Below are 18,926 nucleotides of genomic sequence, written 5' to 3'. Positions count from 1 at the left end.
TAAGGTAAAGACTTTAAACAAGAAGATTCACCACCTTGAGTTTAACAGAGAGAATGATCCTACTGATTTAATTTTACAATTAAAAAAATGGGTAAATACTACCGACTTCTGTACACAGGTACAAGCAAGACACGTCAATATTCGTGGCAAAAGTGTGGTAATACAGTAGTGACTTCTAACAATGAGTTCACCTCTATAATACATACAAGGTTAACAGATGTACCAACTACTGTTGAAAAAGTATTCAATGCTGAATTAATAGAAGAAGCCTCACAAAAGTGTGTGTGATGGGGTGGCCGGGAATTGAGGCTCAAAGATGGAACCACAGGTAACAAAAACAACACTTTTATTGAAGAAACACAAAGTTAACTGGCATGAAGGCCAAAACAAAAGTGAACATAAACTACACACAGGATGGAAACAGTCTTCACTGTGGTATAACAAAACAACACACACACACACACACCTTGCTTGCAATCCAAACTCTCTAACCCCTGATGTTTTGCACACACAAGTATGGTCGTCACCTAAAATATATGTTAAAATATGTGTTGGAAAACAGACAATACAATTTGAATCCATTATCTAACATGTAGGGCAATCAGTCTCCCGAGGTAAATATTGGTCAGTATTAATGAATGACATAAATCATTACATTGTAATGACTGGCTATTTGTAAAACTCAATTTAGTAACAAGCACACAAAGAAATCAGGTGTTGGATCAACATAAAATAATTATGACACAATGATCCATTCAACCAAAGTGTTTTACCTCAACCTATACTGTGTGCATCAACCGGACACACATTATTTGCTTTACTTCAACAACATTCTTGAAATCTTTAGTGAATTGATTTGTGGTGTTCCAATTAAGTTCAACTATATATAGTTAACAATAATTTACATAGTTGATCTAAGCTGATTATTTTAGGTTATTCATAATCATTCAGTTTAGTTTGGTTTGACACAAAAATATGACAATGATCCATTCAACTGAACTTACTAAATCCAATTTAAACTGATTCAACTACACACACACAAAACTCACAACACTGACTTAATAGAATGAGGGTTTATTTTAACAGCGCACATTCATCACAACTATAATCACATTTTCAGGCAACTTCAACTTCTTTTTAGAATTTCAAGATGTCTCACAAAAGGCAACTCCTCACATCAGTCATCTGTACATACTACACGATAATACCACCATGTCATTATCGTAAGAAAAAACAAACAAAAAACACTGATACTTCAAATGTGCCCAAATCATACTTAACCAGCGTTCCTTCACTTGTAAAACAAATCAATATTTCAAAACATTGTCACATAAGCACTTCCTCTGATAGAGCATCAATTAACAGTGCAACAAAAACAGCTTATTCCAAAGACAAGCTCTGTTAAACTAAAAGTCACAATGTCAGTCACTGTGTGTGGGCCCAGTGAGTCTTTTTAGGAATGCAATTCCTTTTATTCAAACAATTTGTTTTTGAGGGCTTGTGCTTTTGGCGACAGTCGTTGCCCATCTAAGTTCATCAGTACTTTCTGAAGGACCTCAAAAGTGCATTTAAGGTATTGGGGATAGCTGAGGTTGAGGGTGTAAATTACCCCAAACAGCATGGCACAAGCAAGTGCAATATTTCCAAGATCTTGGAGGACCTCTACACCTTCGATCAAAACACCAACATCCGCAGGATCATCAGTGGCCTCTGCTCCCTCACTACGAATGACGTACACTGCCATCACAGTTTGCTCCATGTCCCTCTTGGTGGTGGATGGTTCAGAGTCCTAGTGAATTTGAAAGGGACAAAAGACAACTGTGAAACAAGGAGTAAGCACAGGTTTGACCGATTTGTATTTTTAAATTTAGTCCTCGAGTACCACATTCTAGGTCTAATTCTCCTAATTTAGGTATCATTAGTTGTGACAGGAGAATGGAGAGATGTAAAACCAGCCCTGTTGGTGATACCCCAGGACTGGATTTAGAAACACAAAATGAGTGAAAACGAATACAGTGGATATAGATATAGAAAGTATAAACTCCCTTGAAGTGAGTAAGCATCCACATGGAAAAGAAACTAAACATAGACATTAACTAACCATGAATTCTTTCACAAGTTTTTCATGGTCCTCATTTAAGTAAGTACACAGTGCCTTGAGAATGCACTCTCTTCTTGTATGAATGCTGGCATTCTGTTCAGAAAACACAGATTATGCATATTATTAACAGACATTAACACACCGTGATTGCTGGACAATTTGGAACAATGGCAGTTACTATAACAAAGGTTAATGGCATACAGACTTATTGAAAGATGTAGGAAGTTATGCTGGAGTTCCAAGATTTTACCTGGGAAATGACTACCATAATGTTCCTGATCTTTCTGCCAGTGACACCACCCTTGCTGAGGAAGAGCCTCATCAATCTGTCAGAGTATTGGTCCAACATTGCAAAAAATCTGTGCTGAAGTGGGTATGTTGTTATTCGCATGAACTCAGCATTAATCTGCAACGAAGGAGGGAAAAGATTAATTTAAAAGACAGTATCATTAATTTCTAGGCAGAGTATTAAATGAATGCAATATTGATGTAATCATCTTCCTCTTAATGGAAACACTGTATACTCACTTCACTGACACTGAAGAGTGCTGGCCATCGAGTTTTAAACTCTGCTACCATTGGATTCTCCTGCACAACCTCTTGTCGTCTATATGAAAATGTTTTCTGTATTTTCTCCTTCACTACTTTTTCATTGTTTCTTTTTTTGATCTCGGACAGAAGTTCCACTCTCTCTCTCTCCAGACTGTCAGATGTTTCTCCCCTTGGATACTCAGGACAGTAATTAACTTCAGCCCTTCTTGGCTTTTTGACTTTCAAGGCAGCATGGCACTGGTCTTGTGGTTTATTCTTCAGAGAATTTACACTCACCTCAGGACAACCAACACTTCTCAGTTTAGTGCGGAAGTTTGCCATCTTATACTTCAGACTGATTTTCCACCCATAGCATCCATTGAAGGATCCTAGCTCTCTTAAACATGGGTGCTTCTGGATGAGGGCCTCTGCCACAGCATTAAGGTCAAGATCTGTAGGATATGCTTTGAACTTGATGATCTTATCAGCTAAGGCTTCAAGGATATGTGACTTCAGCTTTGGAGACGGATTCAGATGAGTTCCCTTTGCTTTGTATTCAGCATTGGCCTTTTCTAGCTGTATTTCTGAGTCATACGAAATCCGTGGGATTAGATATTCAATATGTGGAGGATCTTGAGGATGATGATGATGACGACTCTGGAGATGAAAGAATAACGGTGTCAGCATCTGTGCTAAATGATGAAATGGAGGTTGAATCGTCAAGGTCACAGGCTGTTGCAACATGTCCCAACTTCTGTCCCTCCTTGCCTGTGCAACTTTTCACATAAATAACCTTTAGGGTTCCTTTATGTTGTATTTCTGTGACCGATGTCAAATTTATGAACTCATTCCCAAAATCACTGTCCTGGAATTGAAGTCTGATGTTCCCCTTCAATGCAAAAGTCTCTTATCTTCTTGAAAATGTCATCCAACGAATCAGGTACTCCCAACGGCAAAATCAGTTTCCTGGCATCGTCTTCGCCAAGGATAATCCTCAGTCTCACTGGTTCTGTCATTGTGTTTCAGAGGTTCAGCTTTCATTAACCGCAACTACAAAAAAAAGACAAAGGAAAATTAATTAAAATGCAATTTAGTATAACAGTCATTACAAAACACATGGGATATTAAATAGTTTAACAAAAAACAACAACAAAAAACTCACCAATTTGAACTGAGCCTGGCTAAGCCACTATGTGTATGTGCCTTTTAAAGGTCACCATTTGAACCCCTCCAACCAAATAGCTAGACAATGGATAGTCATCTGTGAGTTGCCCATGTTCAATCAAAACAACCTCTCTGAAGTGTGGTTTGTTCAAATCAAATGCCCTGTAATTCTCCCTATACCATCCACACAACTTATTTTCAATGAAACTCAACTTGTCTTGAAGAATGCAAATCTGGAGGATTTCAACAAATTCAGGTAAGCCACCTAGGGACCCATGGGGAAGGATCATCCCATTCCTGTAATTTATACCATTTGTAGACACTGATTTGGCAAGATTAACCTCTCACATCTGGATATTTTTGCTTGATGGCAACAGCTACCTCCTCATTCAAGACATCAACTGGTATTGTTGAGACTTTTGTCACATCTAAGGTTGGCTTTTTCAGACTGGATGACTGCAAATGGTAAGTAATCATTAATTGATGCTTTTCAGACAAGGAGAGGGCTATATTTCTGAAGCACTTGGTATGGCGATCAACTTGTTTGAAAAAACTGTGCTTCACTTCAAATCTCATAGTCCACAAACACACTAGAGGCCCAAAGAAACTAATCATGTGTGGGTAATGCTCCAAGTAGTGATGTTTTGGGAGCAGTTTGGTGCTTGGGAAAAGCTCTTGGTAGCGTTGTCTATGCTCAGAAATTTTGCACTCAAGAAAGGCAATTGACTCATCCAAATGCACTGGAGCTACAACAAGCTCTACAATGTCATTTAAGTTCAAAATCACTTGCCATGCAGGGTTCATCCTCTGGTACAAGTGTCCCTATCATAAGAGGCAACAACCTCAACAAATTCCAGTTTTCGTGAGCATTGCCCCCAATGTTTTTCTTGGTAGTAAAAGTGTGAGCAATCACATGAGGCCGATTTGTTTAATCTCCCCACTTGCAGGGAAATGTCAAGATGGATTCATTAAGAGCGTCCAGAGAGAAAAACTTATTGGAGATCAACAAAGATAAGCAGTGAGCCAACTCCACTGGTATGATGCCTTCAAATATGTCATGTACTACACTCACCTAAAGGATTATTAGGAACACCTGTTCAATTTCTCATTAATGCAATTATCTAACCAACCAATCACATGGCAGTTGCTTCAAGCTTGGACAAGCTCACCAAAATTGGACAGTTGAAGACTGGAAAAATGTTGCCTGGTCTGATGAGTCTCGATTTCTGTTGAGACATTCAGATGGTAGAGTCAGAATTTGGCGTAAACAGAATGAGAACATGGATCCATCATGCCTTGTTACCACTGTGCAGGCTGGTGGTGGTGGTGTAATGGTGTGGGGGATGTTTTCTTGGCACACTTTAGGCCCCTTAGTGCCAATTGGGCATCGTTTAAATGCCACGGCCTACCTGAGCATTGTTTCTGACCATGTCCATCCCTTTATGACCACCATGTACCCATCCTCTGATGGCTACTTCCAGCAGGATAATGCACCATGTCACAAAGGTCGAATCATTTCAAATTGGTTTCTTGAACATGACAATGAGTTCACTGTACTAAACTGGCCCCCACAGTCACCAGATCTCAACCCAATAGAGCATCTTTGGGATGTGGTGGAACGGGAGCTTCGTGCCCTGGATGTGCATCCCACAAATCTCCATCAACTGCAAGATGCTATCCTATCAATATGGGCCAACATTTCTAAAGAATGCTTTCAGCACCTTGTTGAATCAATGCCACGTAGAATTAAGGCAGTTCTGAAGGCGAAAGGGGGTCAAACACAGTATTAGTATGGTGTTCCTAATAATCCTTTAGGTGAGTGTATATCTAGAGGATAACCTCTCAAGACATGAAAATGGGAAAGGTGTTTGGTTAAAACACACTCTCTCTTGACTCCAAAGCAGTTTGTGCCATTTTTGACAGCAGAGGTAACATGGCTCTCATGATTTTCTTACACCAGTTTGAACACTCTCTTTTTGGATTTCAGACTTTTGTGCTGTACAAAACCTGCAAGAAGTTGCCTGCAAATGAAGTTGCCTGCAAAACTTTCAGCAAACCCTGTTATTCCATGTGCCCCTAGGTTATCTGCCACTACACACTGTACCGTGCCTTTGACAAACTCTCCAAGCTGTGCAATGAAAACACTATGTTGCTCCAAAGTAGCCAGATCCCGCAAAAGAGGTTCAAGCACTTTTTCAAAGCCAAAGGTTTTAACATCATTGCTTCTACATAGAACAGCTAGGAAAATGGAGGAGAGTGCTGAATGAGAGCCAGGGGGTAGATTGCTCAATACCCAGTATACACCACAGAGTTTGTGCTTTTTGCGTGAAGTACCCAAAGGATTGCAAATTTCAAAATAATCTATGTATAGTGTTACGGAGATTCTCAAGTTCTCTCCAGACAGAAAAGCATTCTCATTACAATACAGGCCATCTGAAAAAGATCTTCGCAGTTTCATATTACAAAGACTTACACTGGTTCTCTCCAACATGATTTGTCTTTCAATCACCTTGTCAAGAATGTCGTTTTGACTCAACAGCTGCTGCAAGGACTGCAACACAGGTATATACTGAAATTTTCTTTTTTCTTTTGAATACTCTATTGGATCAACCACACCGAGTTTTTCCTTATTGTACTTTTTACGCTTATAGGCTGTTGAAAGTGAACTACCCTTTCCAAAAGTTTCTCCTAAAGGGTTAGACACACAAACGGCTGTAGCAACATCTTCAATGATTGTCTGATCAACTTGGAGATTGTGACTCTTAAAAATTACTGATATTACATTATGTATGACTGGCACTGAAGCAGATTTCAAGAAATCTAGCTCTTCCAACAACTCATCAACTACTGTGGTTGGCACATGCAGTATATTATCCATTCTAAACAATAATGATGCAACTTTCTGTCCAAATGCTCTTCTTAGATTCTCATCTGGACCTTCCCCACTAATTGCATGCAACTCTGTCTCAACCTCAGATTCATCTAAATCAGTGGAACATGGGTCTACTCTCTTCAGTACTATCCATTGATTATTGAGATGCATTATGTATTGTGACTACACCCATTTTAAAGTCTTTCACTGTGTGTGGATGATGTTTTCGGTTCTTGTGTGAGCAAAATGTGCCATAAATATTTGTTTGAAAACTGCAACCTTGAAACATGCACATAACTATCTCACTGTTTCTCAGATGTGTCCAAACATGACTAAAATAATCATTTTCTGAGGACCACTCCGCACATCCACAAACCACAGTTGAATGTTACATTTTCTCCTGATGCTTGTGATGATTGTAAAGAATGAGCATGGTAAACGTGACTTAAAACATGGAATAGTCTTAAAAAAGTACATGGGCAATTCAAATATAAACATGGGTATCTATGACCATAATGCCCATGGACCAACTTATAATGTTTCAGCAATGTGTACCGGCTTGACAGTCTTGTAGGGCACACTCTGCACTGCCACATTCAGGTAACTGAAAAAAAAAAAAAAAAGATCAGGCAATAGGAAGTTATAACAAATATCAATAATTTTCAGTAGTTCAACATTCAAATTACAGTCATGACTCATTTCACTGGATTGTCCATTAACTTGGTCACCACACCAATTGCTTATGACTATACATTACAACACAGATATTTTAGAAAGTGACTGATAAATAATTCTGTATGCTGTTTAGTTACCTGCTCTCTATTTGGTTTACAATATTGCAATTGGAGGTCCCCCTCCACTTTTGCCTGATTTTACTGTTCTCATATTTTACTTATAATTATGTAACTTCAAGGTTAAGGCAAGTATCTTATATGGAATTACTGAGCACAAACTGCAGATTCAGAAAATAACAAATAATTTTATTTGCCCCTCAAAAGTTAGTACAGAAATAAAAAGTAAAGAAAAAGAAAAGCACTTATAAGAAAAAAACTAAATGTATTGTCAGTATAACACTTTAAGTGCTCCAAGTAGATTTTTGACACTGAACAGTGAAACTTTAGTCTTATGAACTTGTGCAAAAACTGAAATCTGGGCTCTAGAACACAAAATACAGCTATTTATACAAGACCACCAAAAAACATAATAACTTTATACAAGTAAAAAAAAAAAAAAAAACTAAACAGGGAAGCAGCATTCCTAACATCTAGCCTTTGAATATTGTCACTTTAGTCATTACTTAGACCCATGATAGTCTTTACAACAGCTCTGGTCTATGATGAGACAGTGATACATCACAGCCACATTGCATGGTGTTTTCTTCTTGCTCAGAGCAGTGTCAGTAGATTTCATAGTGCTGTAAACAGACTCAGCATTTATGATGTTTTATCTTTGTGTCAGATTTTGTTGCTCTTTCCATTTGATGTTTCAAATCTTTCTGCTCTGTAAATATAGAAAGGCATGGAATGCGGCCCCCCGACTCCCCTCTGGGGCGTCACCAAGAAAACACGCATTTCTATCAGAGCCTGTAGCCAAGCACTGCTTATACGGAAATTGTCATAGCTAGCCTCATTCGAAATCTAAAGACCTGCAGTTTTTACGAGTGCCAGTTTCGAGCACCTATGAGAGTCAGGGTTCGAGTAAACTGACGTAGAACGCTGGGAAAGGGCGGACCTCAGAGTTTTTAATATCTAACGCATATAGTTAACATATAACGTTTGCAATACAATTAAAACATAACGAGTTGACATACTTTTCAAGCATTGCTGGCTTGCAAGTTTGATAATCTTAATATCCAAACTCAACTACGCCACATATTTTTCAAATTTACCATACCATTGGTTTACAGTTGCAAGCTGATCACCGAGATAAAGGTGATAATGCCTCACCTTGGCTAACGTTTACTCAAAAGCAAACCTTGAGTATTGTACGTGCTTCACTAATCAACATTACTGACCAAGAGAAATCAATCAGCCTTGCTCTCTGTCCATACTCTAACTGCCTTGCTAGTCTCAATGAGCGGGAAAAGTCCGCAAACTAAATTCGCCTAGACCCGCTTAACTCACGTTTATGTAGCCCAAATATCCACGATAGTACAGACAATACAAACATGAAAAGTTATCTAAAAAATGTACTTCACGTTTTCAAATTAAACAACCGCAATTGTGCTAACGTTAATGTTTAAAAACAGTGACAGCTAGCTAGCTTGCATGCTATATCACATTTGATACAAGACTTTCGAATAAAGTGCCTAAAAAATTTAATACATTTCCTCATATCTAGACCGAAATGTACCTTGAAAAGACAAGATGAACATGCATATAGCACATATACATCAAGGATGTCGATAGATTACTCACCGTTTAATATTTCCGGTGCTTAATACAGAGACGCAATGTGCTTGAAAAATTCCCCTTTCTGTTTGAACGTGTCCAATGGCCAGGGCATGCGCAGTGAGTACTAACGTGAATACTATTTGGCTGGAACTGATTCACGGTCTTTGTTTCACCGTAATCAAACTGAATACATTTAAAACCACAATGCTTTAAGTATAATGGATTAGAAACAAATATTTACAACAGGTAATCATAATTTAATTTAATAAAACAAAGATAATATACTGTTGTAATTCAAACAAGCCTCTAGATTTACTTTGAGTGCAGAAAGCCTGTCTACATATAACATTATATGGATCGTCTTAATTGTACAGCAGCAAAACAACAATGTTACATTAGTTTATTGCAAGCACATTATACATTTCCAAAGATTACTTTTAAGAATATACATTTGAATACTGGCCTGCACACATCCAAATTTAAACACCAGACACGAGTTTTCGAATATCATTTTAAAGGCTTTTTAAATAAAAAAATCTTTCTGCCCATTTCCCTGCAGACGATGTTTTGTATGAAACTGTTATTCACATTTGTTTAATGTGGAGAAAGACAAACTAAATGTAGCAGTATACGCATATGGCTAACACATTGGAAATAAGTACCGATGGCTTAGACAATAATTTGTTTTTTAAATGCATTGACACAACAGATATGGTTTGTAAAAATCGTTATCTCTTTCCATAAAAACTGACATATCTACACATTTGGAGGACAGCACCGTAACGTTCTCACCAGTATGTAGCCCCGCGACCTGAGTCGGGCGGGAGCTGCGCTGTGGGTGACAGCAGCCAGTCAGTTCACATTTTATAGTTTATTTTGGTACTTTTATTAATGAAATACATTTAAAATTTCAAATGATTTGAAATACAAAACCCCATAAACACACATATATAAGTAGATAACTGTGTGAGAGAAAATTCCAAAGCCACTTTCATGTAGGTTATGAACTGAGACACGTGTCATTTCTTGTCATAAGAAAAGTTAAGATCCAATTGGTTAGTAGAGTAAACCACGTTAAGCTATTCCCACATTCACCTTGGTTACAATAGGCATTAACACGTGGTTATGTTTTAAGTACAGTTAACCACCTTAAGCCCTTTCCACATGAAGCGATATTCACATATATGCAGCGCTTAACATCATAATCGTATTGTTAATGTTACTTAAATGTCTACATACTTTATTGATGGCATTAGGAAGTTTCCAAATGTAAACACAGTTAGAAAAATAATGGTCATGTGTAAAGCACATTAAGCTTTTTTCAGGATTAGGCCTTTTAGACTCTCCCGTAAATATCACGGCACTAAAGCATGATTCTCTTTAATTTCTAAGTACAAATAATGTTGTACTGAATATCATCTGTGTTGTATTCGACGCTACCACAGTTTGATGTGCTAAGAACAGCACGGCGTCTCAGAGCCTCCGCTGTCCTCACAGCAGCGCATACAGACTCAATGTGCTGTTGCTTTGGTCTGAATCTGTGAGAAACCACGCCCCATCATTTGAATATACCAAATGGAAATGTGCCATTATGAAATAGTGCCATGAAATACTGAAATGTGTCATTATGAAATAGTGCCATGAAATACTGAAATGTGTCATTATGAAATAGTGCCATGAAATATAGAAATGTGGAATTATGAAAAACATAATTTAAAAAATACTATTTATTTATATATTAACTCATTTATATATTTATTGTCTCATTTATATATATATATATATATATATATATATATATATATATATATATTGTCTCATTTATTTATTTCAGGATTTATTTCATAGTCATATTTATTTATTGATTTATTTATTTAATATTGACTGAAACGGCATTCCATACAAAATGGGGGAAGTGGTTGAAATTATGCGTGATTCCTGTTATTTTCATCGCATTGCAAACCAAGACGTTAACTCCGCGCATAATTAAGTATTACATATAATTCACATTTCGTGCAATCTAAGAACATAAGTATTTTGCATATCTAGTAGTATATAGTATACTTTAAGTTCTCTAGAAATGCAATTAATTTACAACAAAGGTGGAGACTCAGACAGGAGACTAGGTGGTAAAGGCTTCCACCCGTATTTATTTACAAAGCAACTGAACAAAAATACACAAAAATGAGACTTAAGGGCTGAACACAACACACAAAAAGAACAGGCTGGACTTCACTGCTTTGTTCCTTAGACTCTCTCTTCCCTTTCCACTAAACCAGGGGTTCCCAACCCAGCTCCCGGAGGATCCCCTACCCTGCAAGTTTTTGTTCTAACCAAGTTCTCAATTACTTAATTGAATCATTCATTAAGTAATAATTTGCTTAAATTTGACTTTTTAAATTGTGTAACTTATACAAATTTGGACAGTTCAAATGATTTATACAATTGTATGCTCAACTTGAAACCCCAACTGTTTAAAATGATTGAAAGGCTATGATTAAGCAATTTTTTAGTTACGTTTAGGGTTCAGTTAAATAATTAAGAACTCAATTAGAACACAAACCAGTAGGGTAGGGTGTCCTCCAGGACCAGGGCTGGGAACCCCCTGCTCTAAACCACTGGGTCTTACTGTATATTAGGATGGCGTCTACCTGGGTAGTTGATTGATTGACCAAGCAATAAGAGGCAGAAAAAGCTACTGTACATTCTCATGCTGGTCAAACAATCAAATAACAAGCCACAGGCAGACACTAGTGAACTAGTTAGGCCTGTGGGCATGGGCATCATATTGTGTTACATTAGTAACTTAAATTAATCGTCCTAATACTGCACCTTGATTAACAGAATGCAGTAGATAGCTACTGACATTACATTTTCGAGTCAATCACATGTTTGTAATAATTGTATCAAATGTTACAGTATGTAAAAAAAAAAAAAAAAGTAAACCAATTATTTTAAAGCTTAATTTACAAGGGCTAATATTGAATTATTCAACAGAAGACTACTAGGCTATTTTGTTTTTTTTATTTTATCATTTCCGGTACTGATTCTTGGACAATATATATTAGAAGATGTACAGTACACAGAAGTGTTCAGTGAAGAAACTGAATATTTTACAAGTAATCTACACAAACTTGCGCTGCAATTTTAATTTAAGAACATAAGAAAGTTTACAAACGAGAGTAGGCCATTCGACCCATCATGCTCGTTTGGTGTCCATTAATAACTAAGTGATCCAAGGTTCCTATCCAGTCTATTTTTAAATGTTCCCAAACTTTCAGCTTCTACCACATTGCTGGGGAGTTTAGTCACAACCTGGAACACTCTCTGTGTGAAGAAGTGTCTCCTGTTTTCCGTTTTTAATGTCCCCGGGTGCGTGTGTCCCTGCTGATCTGGAAAAGCTCCTCTGGTTTGATGTGGTTCGATGCCTTTCATGATTTTGAAGACTTGGATCAAGTCCCCACGTAGTCTTCTCTGTTCCAGGGTGAAAAGGTTCAGTTCCCTCAGTCTCTCCGAGTAGGACATTCCCTTCAGACCTGAGATAAGTCTGGTTGCTCTCCTATGAACTGCCTCTAGAGCAGCAATATCCTTCTTGAAATGTGGTGCCCAGAACTGTACACAGTATTCCAGATGAGATCTAACTAGCACATTGTACAGTCTTAACATTACTTCCCTTGTTTTAAATTCTACACTTTTGACAATATACCCTAACATTCTGTTTGCCTTTTTTATTGCTTCCACACATTGTTTGGATGTAGAAAGTGAGGAGTCCACATAGACCATTAGGTCTTTCTCATGCATTACTTCATCTAGTTCTATTCCTCCCATAGTGTAATTATAGTGGACATTTATGTTACCTGCATGTATTACCTTGCACTTGTCCACATTGAATTTCATCTCACAGGTGTCGGCCCACAACTGAATATTATCTAAGTCCCTTTGAATAACCTGTGCTGCCGAGACTGTATCTGCTGAGCCACCTATTTTAGTATTTAGTATCATCTTCAAATTTGAAAAGTTTGCTAACTATCCCAGAGTCCAGATCATTAATATAGATCAGAAAAAGCAAAGGCCCTAGTACTGATCCCTGTGGAACTCCACTAACACCAGTTAGAAGCAACTCCTCTAATCAACACCCTCTGTTTCCTATACATAAACCAGTTCATAATCCATCTACTTACATTACCCTGAATGCCTACAGCTTCCAATTTGAGGATCAGTCTTTGGTGTGGAACCTTATCAAAAGCTTTTTGAAAATCTAAGTATATCATATCATATGGTTTGACGTGATCTACAGCTACAGTTGCATGTTCAAAGAACTCTAATAAATTAGTAAGACATGATCTGCCTCGTCTAAACCCATGTTGACTGTCTCCAAGAATATGGTTTTCATTAAGATACTCCTCTATTTTCTGTCTAATAATTTCTTCCAACATTTTACAAATGATGCAGGTGAGATTGATTGGTCTGTAATTTCCTGGCACAGTTTTGTCCCCTTTCTTGTACATTGGTATGACATTTGCTGTCTCCCAATCAGTTGGCACATCCCCTGTTCTAAGTGTCATTTAGAATATTTGAGTTAGCTGCCTATAAATAATTTCCCTAATTTCTTTAAGTACTGTTGGAAATATACCATCGGGCCCAGGTGATTTGTTTGTTTTTAATTCTGCTAGTCCTCATTTATCCTGATCTCTCAGGGGGTTTGACTAGACTGATTGTTAACCTGTGGCATGTTATCTGTTTTTTCTTTTGTAAAAACCTGTGAAATACTCATTTAGAACATTTGCCACATCTTGTTCATTTTCCAAGATACCTCCATTTTTGCACTTCCTTCTTTATTGACCTCTTGCTATTGTAGTATTGAAAAAAGCTATTTGCATTAGCTTTAGCTCCAAGAGCTATGTTTGTTTCTATTTCCCTCTTTGCTTTCCTGATCCCTTTCTTAAGGTCTCTTTGAAGCTCAACATATTCTATGTATTTTGTTTAATCTCCATCCCTTTTGTATGCGCTATACAACATTTTCTTCCTCTTGTTTTTTTTTTTTTCATTCTTCTGTTAAACCATTTTGGCCAATGTTTGTTGGTCCTCAATTTGCTAAGTTTTGGTACAAATGTCTCCTGAGACTCAAGTGGTATATTCTTAAAATATTACCATCCATTTTCAACTGAATCTGTATCCAGTGTGCTCCAGTCTACCTCTTCTAAGTGCCATCTCATACCTTCAAGGTTTGCTTTTCTAAAATTGTAGACCATTGTTTTAGACTTGGTCCATGTATTTTGAAAGAATGCCTCAAAGCTAACCGTATTGTGATCACAGTTTGCCATTGATTCTCTAACTCGTGTCCCTCTGACTCTATCCTGGTCATTTGAAAATATCAAGTCAATGCATGCACTCTCCCTGGTTGGTTCCCTGACAAATTGAGTTAGAAAGCAGTCATTTACCATCTCAACCATTTATATTTCTGCTTCTGTAGTCCCAACTGGGCTTTCCCAGTCTATGTTTGGGAAATTGAAGTCCCTTATTATAACACCCACATCCTTGCTACATGCAGTCCTGATTACATTGTACAATGCAACATCTTGCTGAATATTTGAGTTGGGTGGTCTGTAACACACTCCTACCACTAATCCTCTGGATCTTTTATTCAAAAGTTTGACCCACAAAGATTCTGTTCCGTTACTGGGATCTAATATGAGTTCTTCTGCCTCAATGTCATTTTTCACATATAATGCTACCCCACCCCCTCTTCGATTTTACCTGTCTCTCCTAAACTGTGTGTATCCTTTCAACTTGTATTCATCCCCATCATTTTCTGTAAGCCATGTTTCTGTCACTCCTACAACATCATAGTCACATGCCAGCACTGTGGCTTCAAGGTCTAATATCTTGTTCCTTATACTCCTTATACAAACATTTCAGGACTTTCCTACTAGCAGTTTCCCTTTGTTTTCTTTCCTTAGTGGAACATCTCCCATTGTCAGAGCTTCCTGCCCCCCTGGTCCCTAGTTTAACAAATTCTCAATGACTCTGCCCATACGCTCTCCCAATGCATTAGCCCCCCTTCTGTTTAGATGTAGACCGTCCGGTTTGTACAGATCCCATCTATCCCAGTAGAAAGATCAATGCTCCATAAACCTAAAACCCTCTTCCCTACACCAAGATTTCAACCATGTGTTAAACTTTCTAATCTCAGCCTGTCTCCCTAGCCATACACGTGGTACCGGAAGTATTTCAGAGAAAACTACCATGGAGGTTCTGCTCTTTAGTTTTGTTCCTAACTCTTTAAATTTGTCTTGCAGAACCTCTGTCCTACCTTTTCCTATGTCATTGGTTCCAATGTGGACCATGACCAGTGGATTGCCCCGGCTTTGGCCAGTAGCCCGTCTACTAGTTTAGGGAGATCTGCAACCTGAGCACCAGGTAGGCAAGATACCATGTAGGTCTCCTTATCACTAGAACACACTGTGTGATCTACTCCTCTAAGAATTGAATCTCCTACTATAACTACCTACCTGTTCTGTGGGGGAGTGGGCACCATGGTGCTCTGGTGCTCAACTGCCCTCCCATCACCCTCCAAGCTGTCACTGTCCAACTCGGTGTCCAGCAGCTGGAACCTGTTGGGCAATTCTAGCTCTTGGGGTGTCTCTAGGGGTTGTGCGCACCCTTTTCTGCGGTTACGACCTACTGTAACCCAGCAGTTCTGTCCACTTTCCTGCACTACGGTCTCAACTCTCTTAGGTTTTGGCATGCACACCATCTCTCTCATGGGCTGATTGACCAGTTCTTCTATATCCCTAATACAGCGCAGATCAACAAGCTGAGCCTCAAGATCACAAACCTTGAGCTCTAGGATTTCAACCTGCCGACAATGTTCACAAATGAAACCTCCTTGGATGAGTTCATCCAGGAAGGCAATCATTCTGCAAACCTGACACTGTAGTGGTCACATGCTTCTAAAAGTTTTAGTTTCTTTTCCCTACGTCTCTTGGTTTCAGATCCCTAGTCAACTGCTTAACTTTTTGTGACCGAGAAACAGTGCAGCTCTTTCTCAACAGCTGCTTTAAGTAGCTTTTGTCTACCTGCCCCCAATTCACACCTAACTGGCCCCACCTGGCTCCTCCTGCAACAGAATTCCTGCTAGTCCTTGACTAAATCTCCTTTCTACAACCTATGTACTTTCACCAACTCGGCAGATGAACTGAATTGACTTCAATTTAGGCAAACTACAGACAATGCTAACTTCAGTTAAGGCAAACTTAAAACAAAATTAGGAATGCTAAGACTGGTCTGAAACTAGTCAAACAACAAGATGGCTGGCTCTCAGCTGTACTCTCCTGTCTCCATCTGTGGCAACTTGTACTTCTGTTTTTGTAAATACTTCTGTTCTGTTCTTAAATCATTAAAATGCACAACTGCAGATTCTTGCTCCTGCTTTTCAGAAATGTTGCAATTATGCATTCTTTGGAATATTTTCCATATACAGTATTGCAGTAGACTCCATAACATTCCCCCCATCTTTAAAAATAATTAATATTACTCACGAAGCTAAATTCCAAATGCACCAATAACTGTTTCCCCATATCCTTCCACTCCCCATCATCCCCATTTTACCACTTTCCTAATCATTTGGATAAAAGCACTGTATACAAATCTTAAGAAGAAGAAGAAGAAGAATAGAATTATAACAAGCATACTTTTTTTTATCATATATTAAACATATGGGATTTTTTTTTTTATGTGTAGAACATTTAACACAAATTACATTTAAAATAGAATTTTACTCCCCAAAGCTGTAACAATTTAAATGATTAATAATAATAATAAATCAAACATTTTGTGAAAACTGTAAGTCTCCCTGAAAAGGGTGTGTGCTAAACAAACAAGAATAATAAAAATAGCATAGGCCCAGACCAAATCAAAACTCTGACCCATTAGCTCACCCACTCACAAATTACAAACTCCCCTACAAATTATGGGTTCTCTCTGACAAGCAAAAAAATGTCACCATCATTAGTAGGCTTTGTATGTGGGTGAAAGTTTTTACATGATTTTGTTATTGCTCCTGCTGCTCCTGCTGTTTTCTTATTGCTTGCAAGAGGCGCTGCTTCCTTCCACCTGCCCGATCTCATGCATTTCTCAGCCACAGCATGGTTGCTGTCTCAATTTCAGAGTCCTGTGCTGTTTTTGTCAATGGATTACGGCATACAGCATCTAAAATATCAATTGAATAAAAAAAAATTTAATTCAGTCATCTGCCATAATATAGCTGGTGGACACAAACAGATTAGAGACTTGTTTTTAGAATGAATTAATACTAAATTATTAAATTAAAAAAATCAGACAAGTTTACTGATCTGGAAAAGCACGCTATCTCACACTTTCAAGTAACCTGTAAGCTTAACTTATGCATTTTTAATAAATATGTAAAGATGTAAAATACAGTAGACTCCAGACTCCCAGCCCAGGTCTGCAGGGGCCTAGTCAGGCACAATTGAACCTGAGTTGCAAAGCAAACCGTATAGTCCTGATATACCCCCAAAAAATATTCACTGTTTGCACTACAGCAGAAATTATGTATGGCTTTAAACTTAAGACAGCAATGTTACTGACCTGTGCTCCCATAAAGAACATGTTTTTTGGTAAGTGTAAATGTATCCCTAACAGTGGCAGGTATAGTATAGTTAACACTTTGCAAAGCTAAGTGTGAATGCATGTACATTTAACTGCTAAAGGTTATGTTTTTGTTAGCCATATATCATTTGTTTTTTAAAGTTGGATTTTTCTGGTATATCAAATAACTTTTATCTGCCATCACAATTTTTATAATGAATATTACCATTTGATCCTTGTAGCTCTTTTCTTCTAAAAGTTGTTCAAGGCTGTCCACATGTTCAAATGTATTCAGTGGCAAGGAGACATCATCTGGCAGTGCCACCTCAGAACCACTGTTGAACTACTTTGCTATATTTGCCATCATCCTCTTCAAAATAGCCAGCTCACAATTTATCTCTTCTATGGAGGTCACAAGGTGATGGTCCCTTGCTGCTAAATTCAAAAGGTATTAGCTATCTAATAGTTTTCACTTACATTTGAGTATTGCTCCTCACAAAAACTGTGTGGAGGCTACTAATCCCATAGCAAAAGCATTTGAGATATCAGGATGTTTAATGTCATCAAATTCAAAAAGCAGTGACGAGATTATTTAAGATTGATTTTTTTTTTTAACTAAAAAATTGTTTAGTACATTGACCCCAAAGTGCAAAACAAACTGCAAATTTAAAAACACAATGACAAATTCAAAAACTGCAAATTCAAAAACATAACTGCAAGTTGGAAAACCCAATAACATTAACTGAAAAGGGTACAAACATAACAAAGGATAAGAAGAAGAACAACCTGTCAATCACTGCTGCAATCAATGTTAGAATTCTAAATTGTAATTATGCTTTTGAATTCGTTGTGGTGTTTTCAAATTTGCACTTCAGGGTCAAATAAGGTCAATAGCATGTTACATTTTACCTTACTAAAGAAGAACATGAATAGCAAATAAATTAGTAAACTTAAAAAAACGTCCAGTTTTTGATTTTGTTCACTTCACATTCTGTTTAAATATGTTGATATTTCCTCAGCCTCATTATTTATTTATTATAATAGTGAACACAGGAGTAATTCTGGACCTGTTTAAGCTGTTTCTGCTACATCGTAGTCCAATTCTGAAAACTACTGTAAAGAAATATAAATGTTGCAGTTTCAAAACCTATTTTGAAACCTAACTTTTATGGTTGACAAACTGATTTTATATAACAAGTCAAAGAGCTACATAAAACACCAGTCACTTGCTCAAGTGATGTTCTTCTGGGTGACC

At 37.6% G+C, this 18,926-nt stretch overlaps 1 protein-coding gene across 2 annotated transcripts; it reads right to left on the bottom strand.

Moving 5' to 3' along the window:
- Positions 1-426: 426 nt before the first annotated feature.
- LOC136753039 (sterile alpha motif domain-containing protein 3) lies at positions 427-9,170 on the bottom strand. Of its 2 annotated transcripts, XM_066708832.1 has the most exons (6): positions 9,086-9,170; positions 7,224-7,272; positions 2,630-3,682; positions 2,352-2,507; positions 2,102-2,194; positions 427-1,789 (listed from the first exon to the last, which is right to left on the bottom strand). In XM_066708832.1, exons 3-6 carry the CDS (start codon positions 3,374-3,376, stop codon positions 1,472-1,474), a joined length of 1,314 nt encoding a protein of 437 aa, XP_066564929.1. In that variant the 5' UTR covers positions 3,377-3,682; positions 7,224-7,272; positions 9,086-9,170; the 3' UTR covers positions 427-1,471. The 2 variants fall into 2 exon arrangements, 1 of the variants encoding a protein (XP_066564929.1); XR_010817387.1 differs by lacking the exon at positions 2,102-2,194.
- Between the last annotated feature and the right edge of the window lie 9,756 nt (positions 9,171-18,926).

This window comes from Amia ocellicauda, chromosome 7 (assembly GCF_036373705.1).
Source record: "Amia ocellicauda isolate fAmiCal2 chromosome 7, fAmiCal2.hap1, whole genome shotgun sequence".
In the NCBI taxonomy this organism is placed as follows: domain Eukaryota; kingdom Metazoa; phylum Chordata; class Actinopteri; order Amiiformes; family Amiidae; genus Amia; species Amia ocellicauda.
The sequence above is the reverse complement of the archived record's forward strand: the minus strand, read 5'-3'. Positions and strand labels throughout refer to the sequence as shown.

Bases quoted from the DNA above. Each gene is read 5' to 3' on its own strand.
- LOC136753039 (XM_066708832.1), bottom strand. From the start codon at position 3,376: ATGTTGCAACAGCCTGTGACCTTGACGATTCAACCTCCATTTCATCAT. The intron at 2,508-2,629 runs GTGAGTATACAG...CCTTCGTTGCAG, and splicing joins CACTCTTCAGTGTCAGTGAA to ATTAATGCTGAGTTCATGCG. The intron at 1,790-2,101 runs GTTAGTTAATGT...CAAATTCACTAG, and splicing joins AACTTGTGAAAGAATTCATG to GACTCTGAACCATCCACCAC.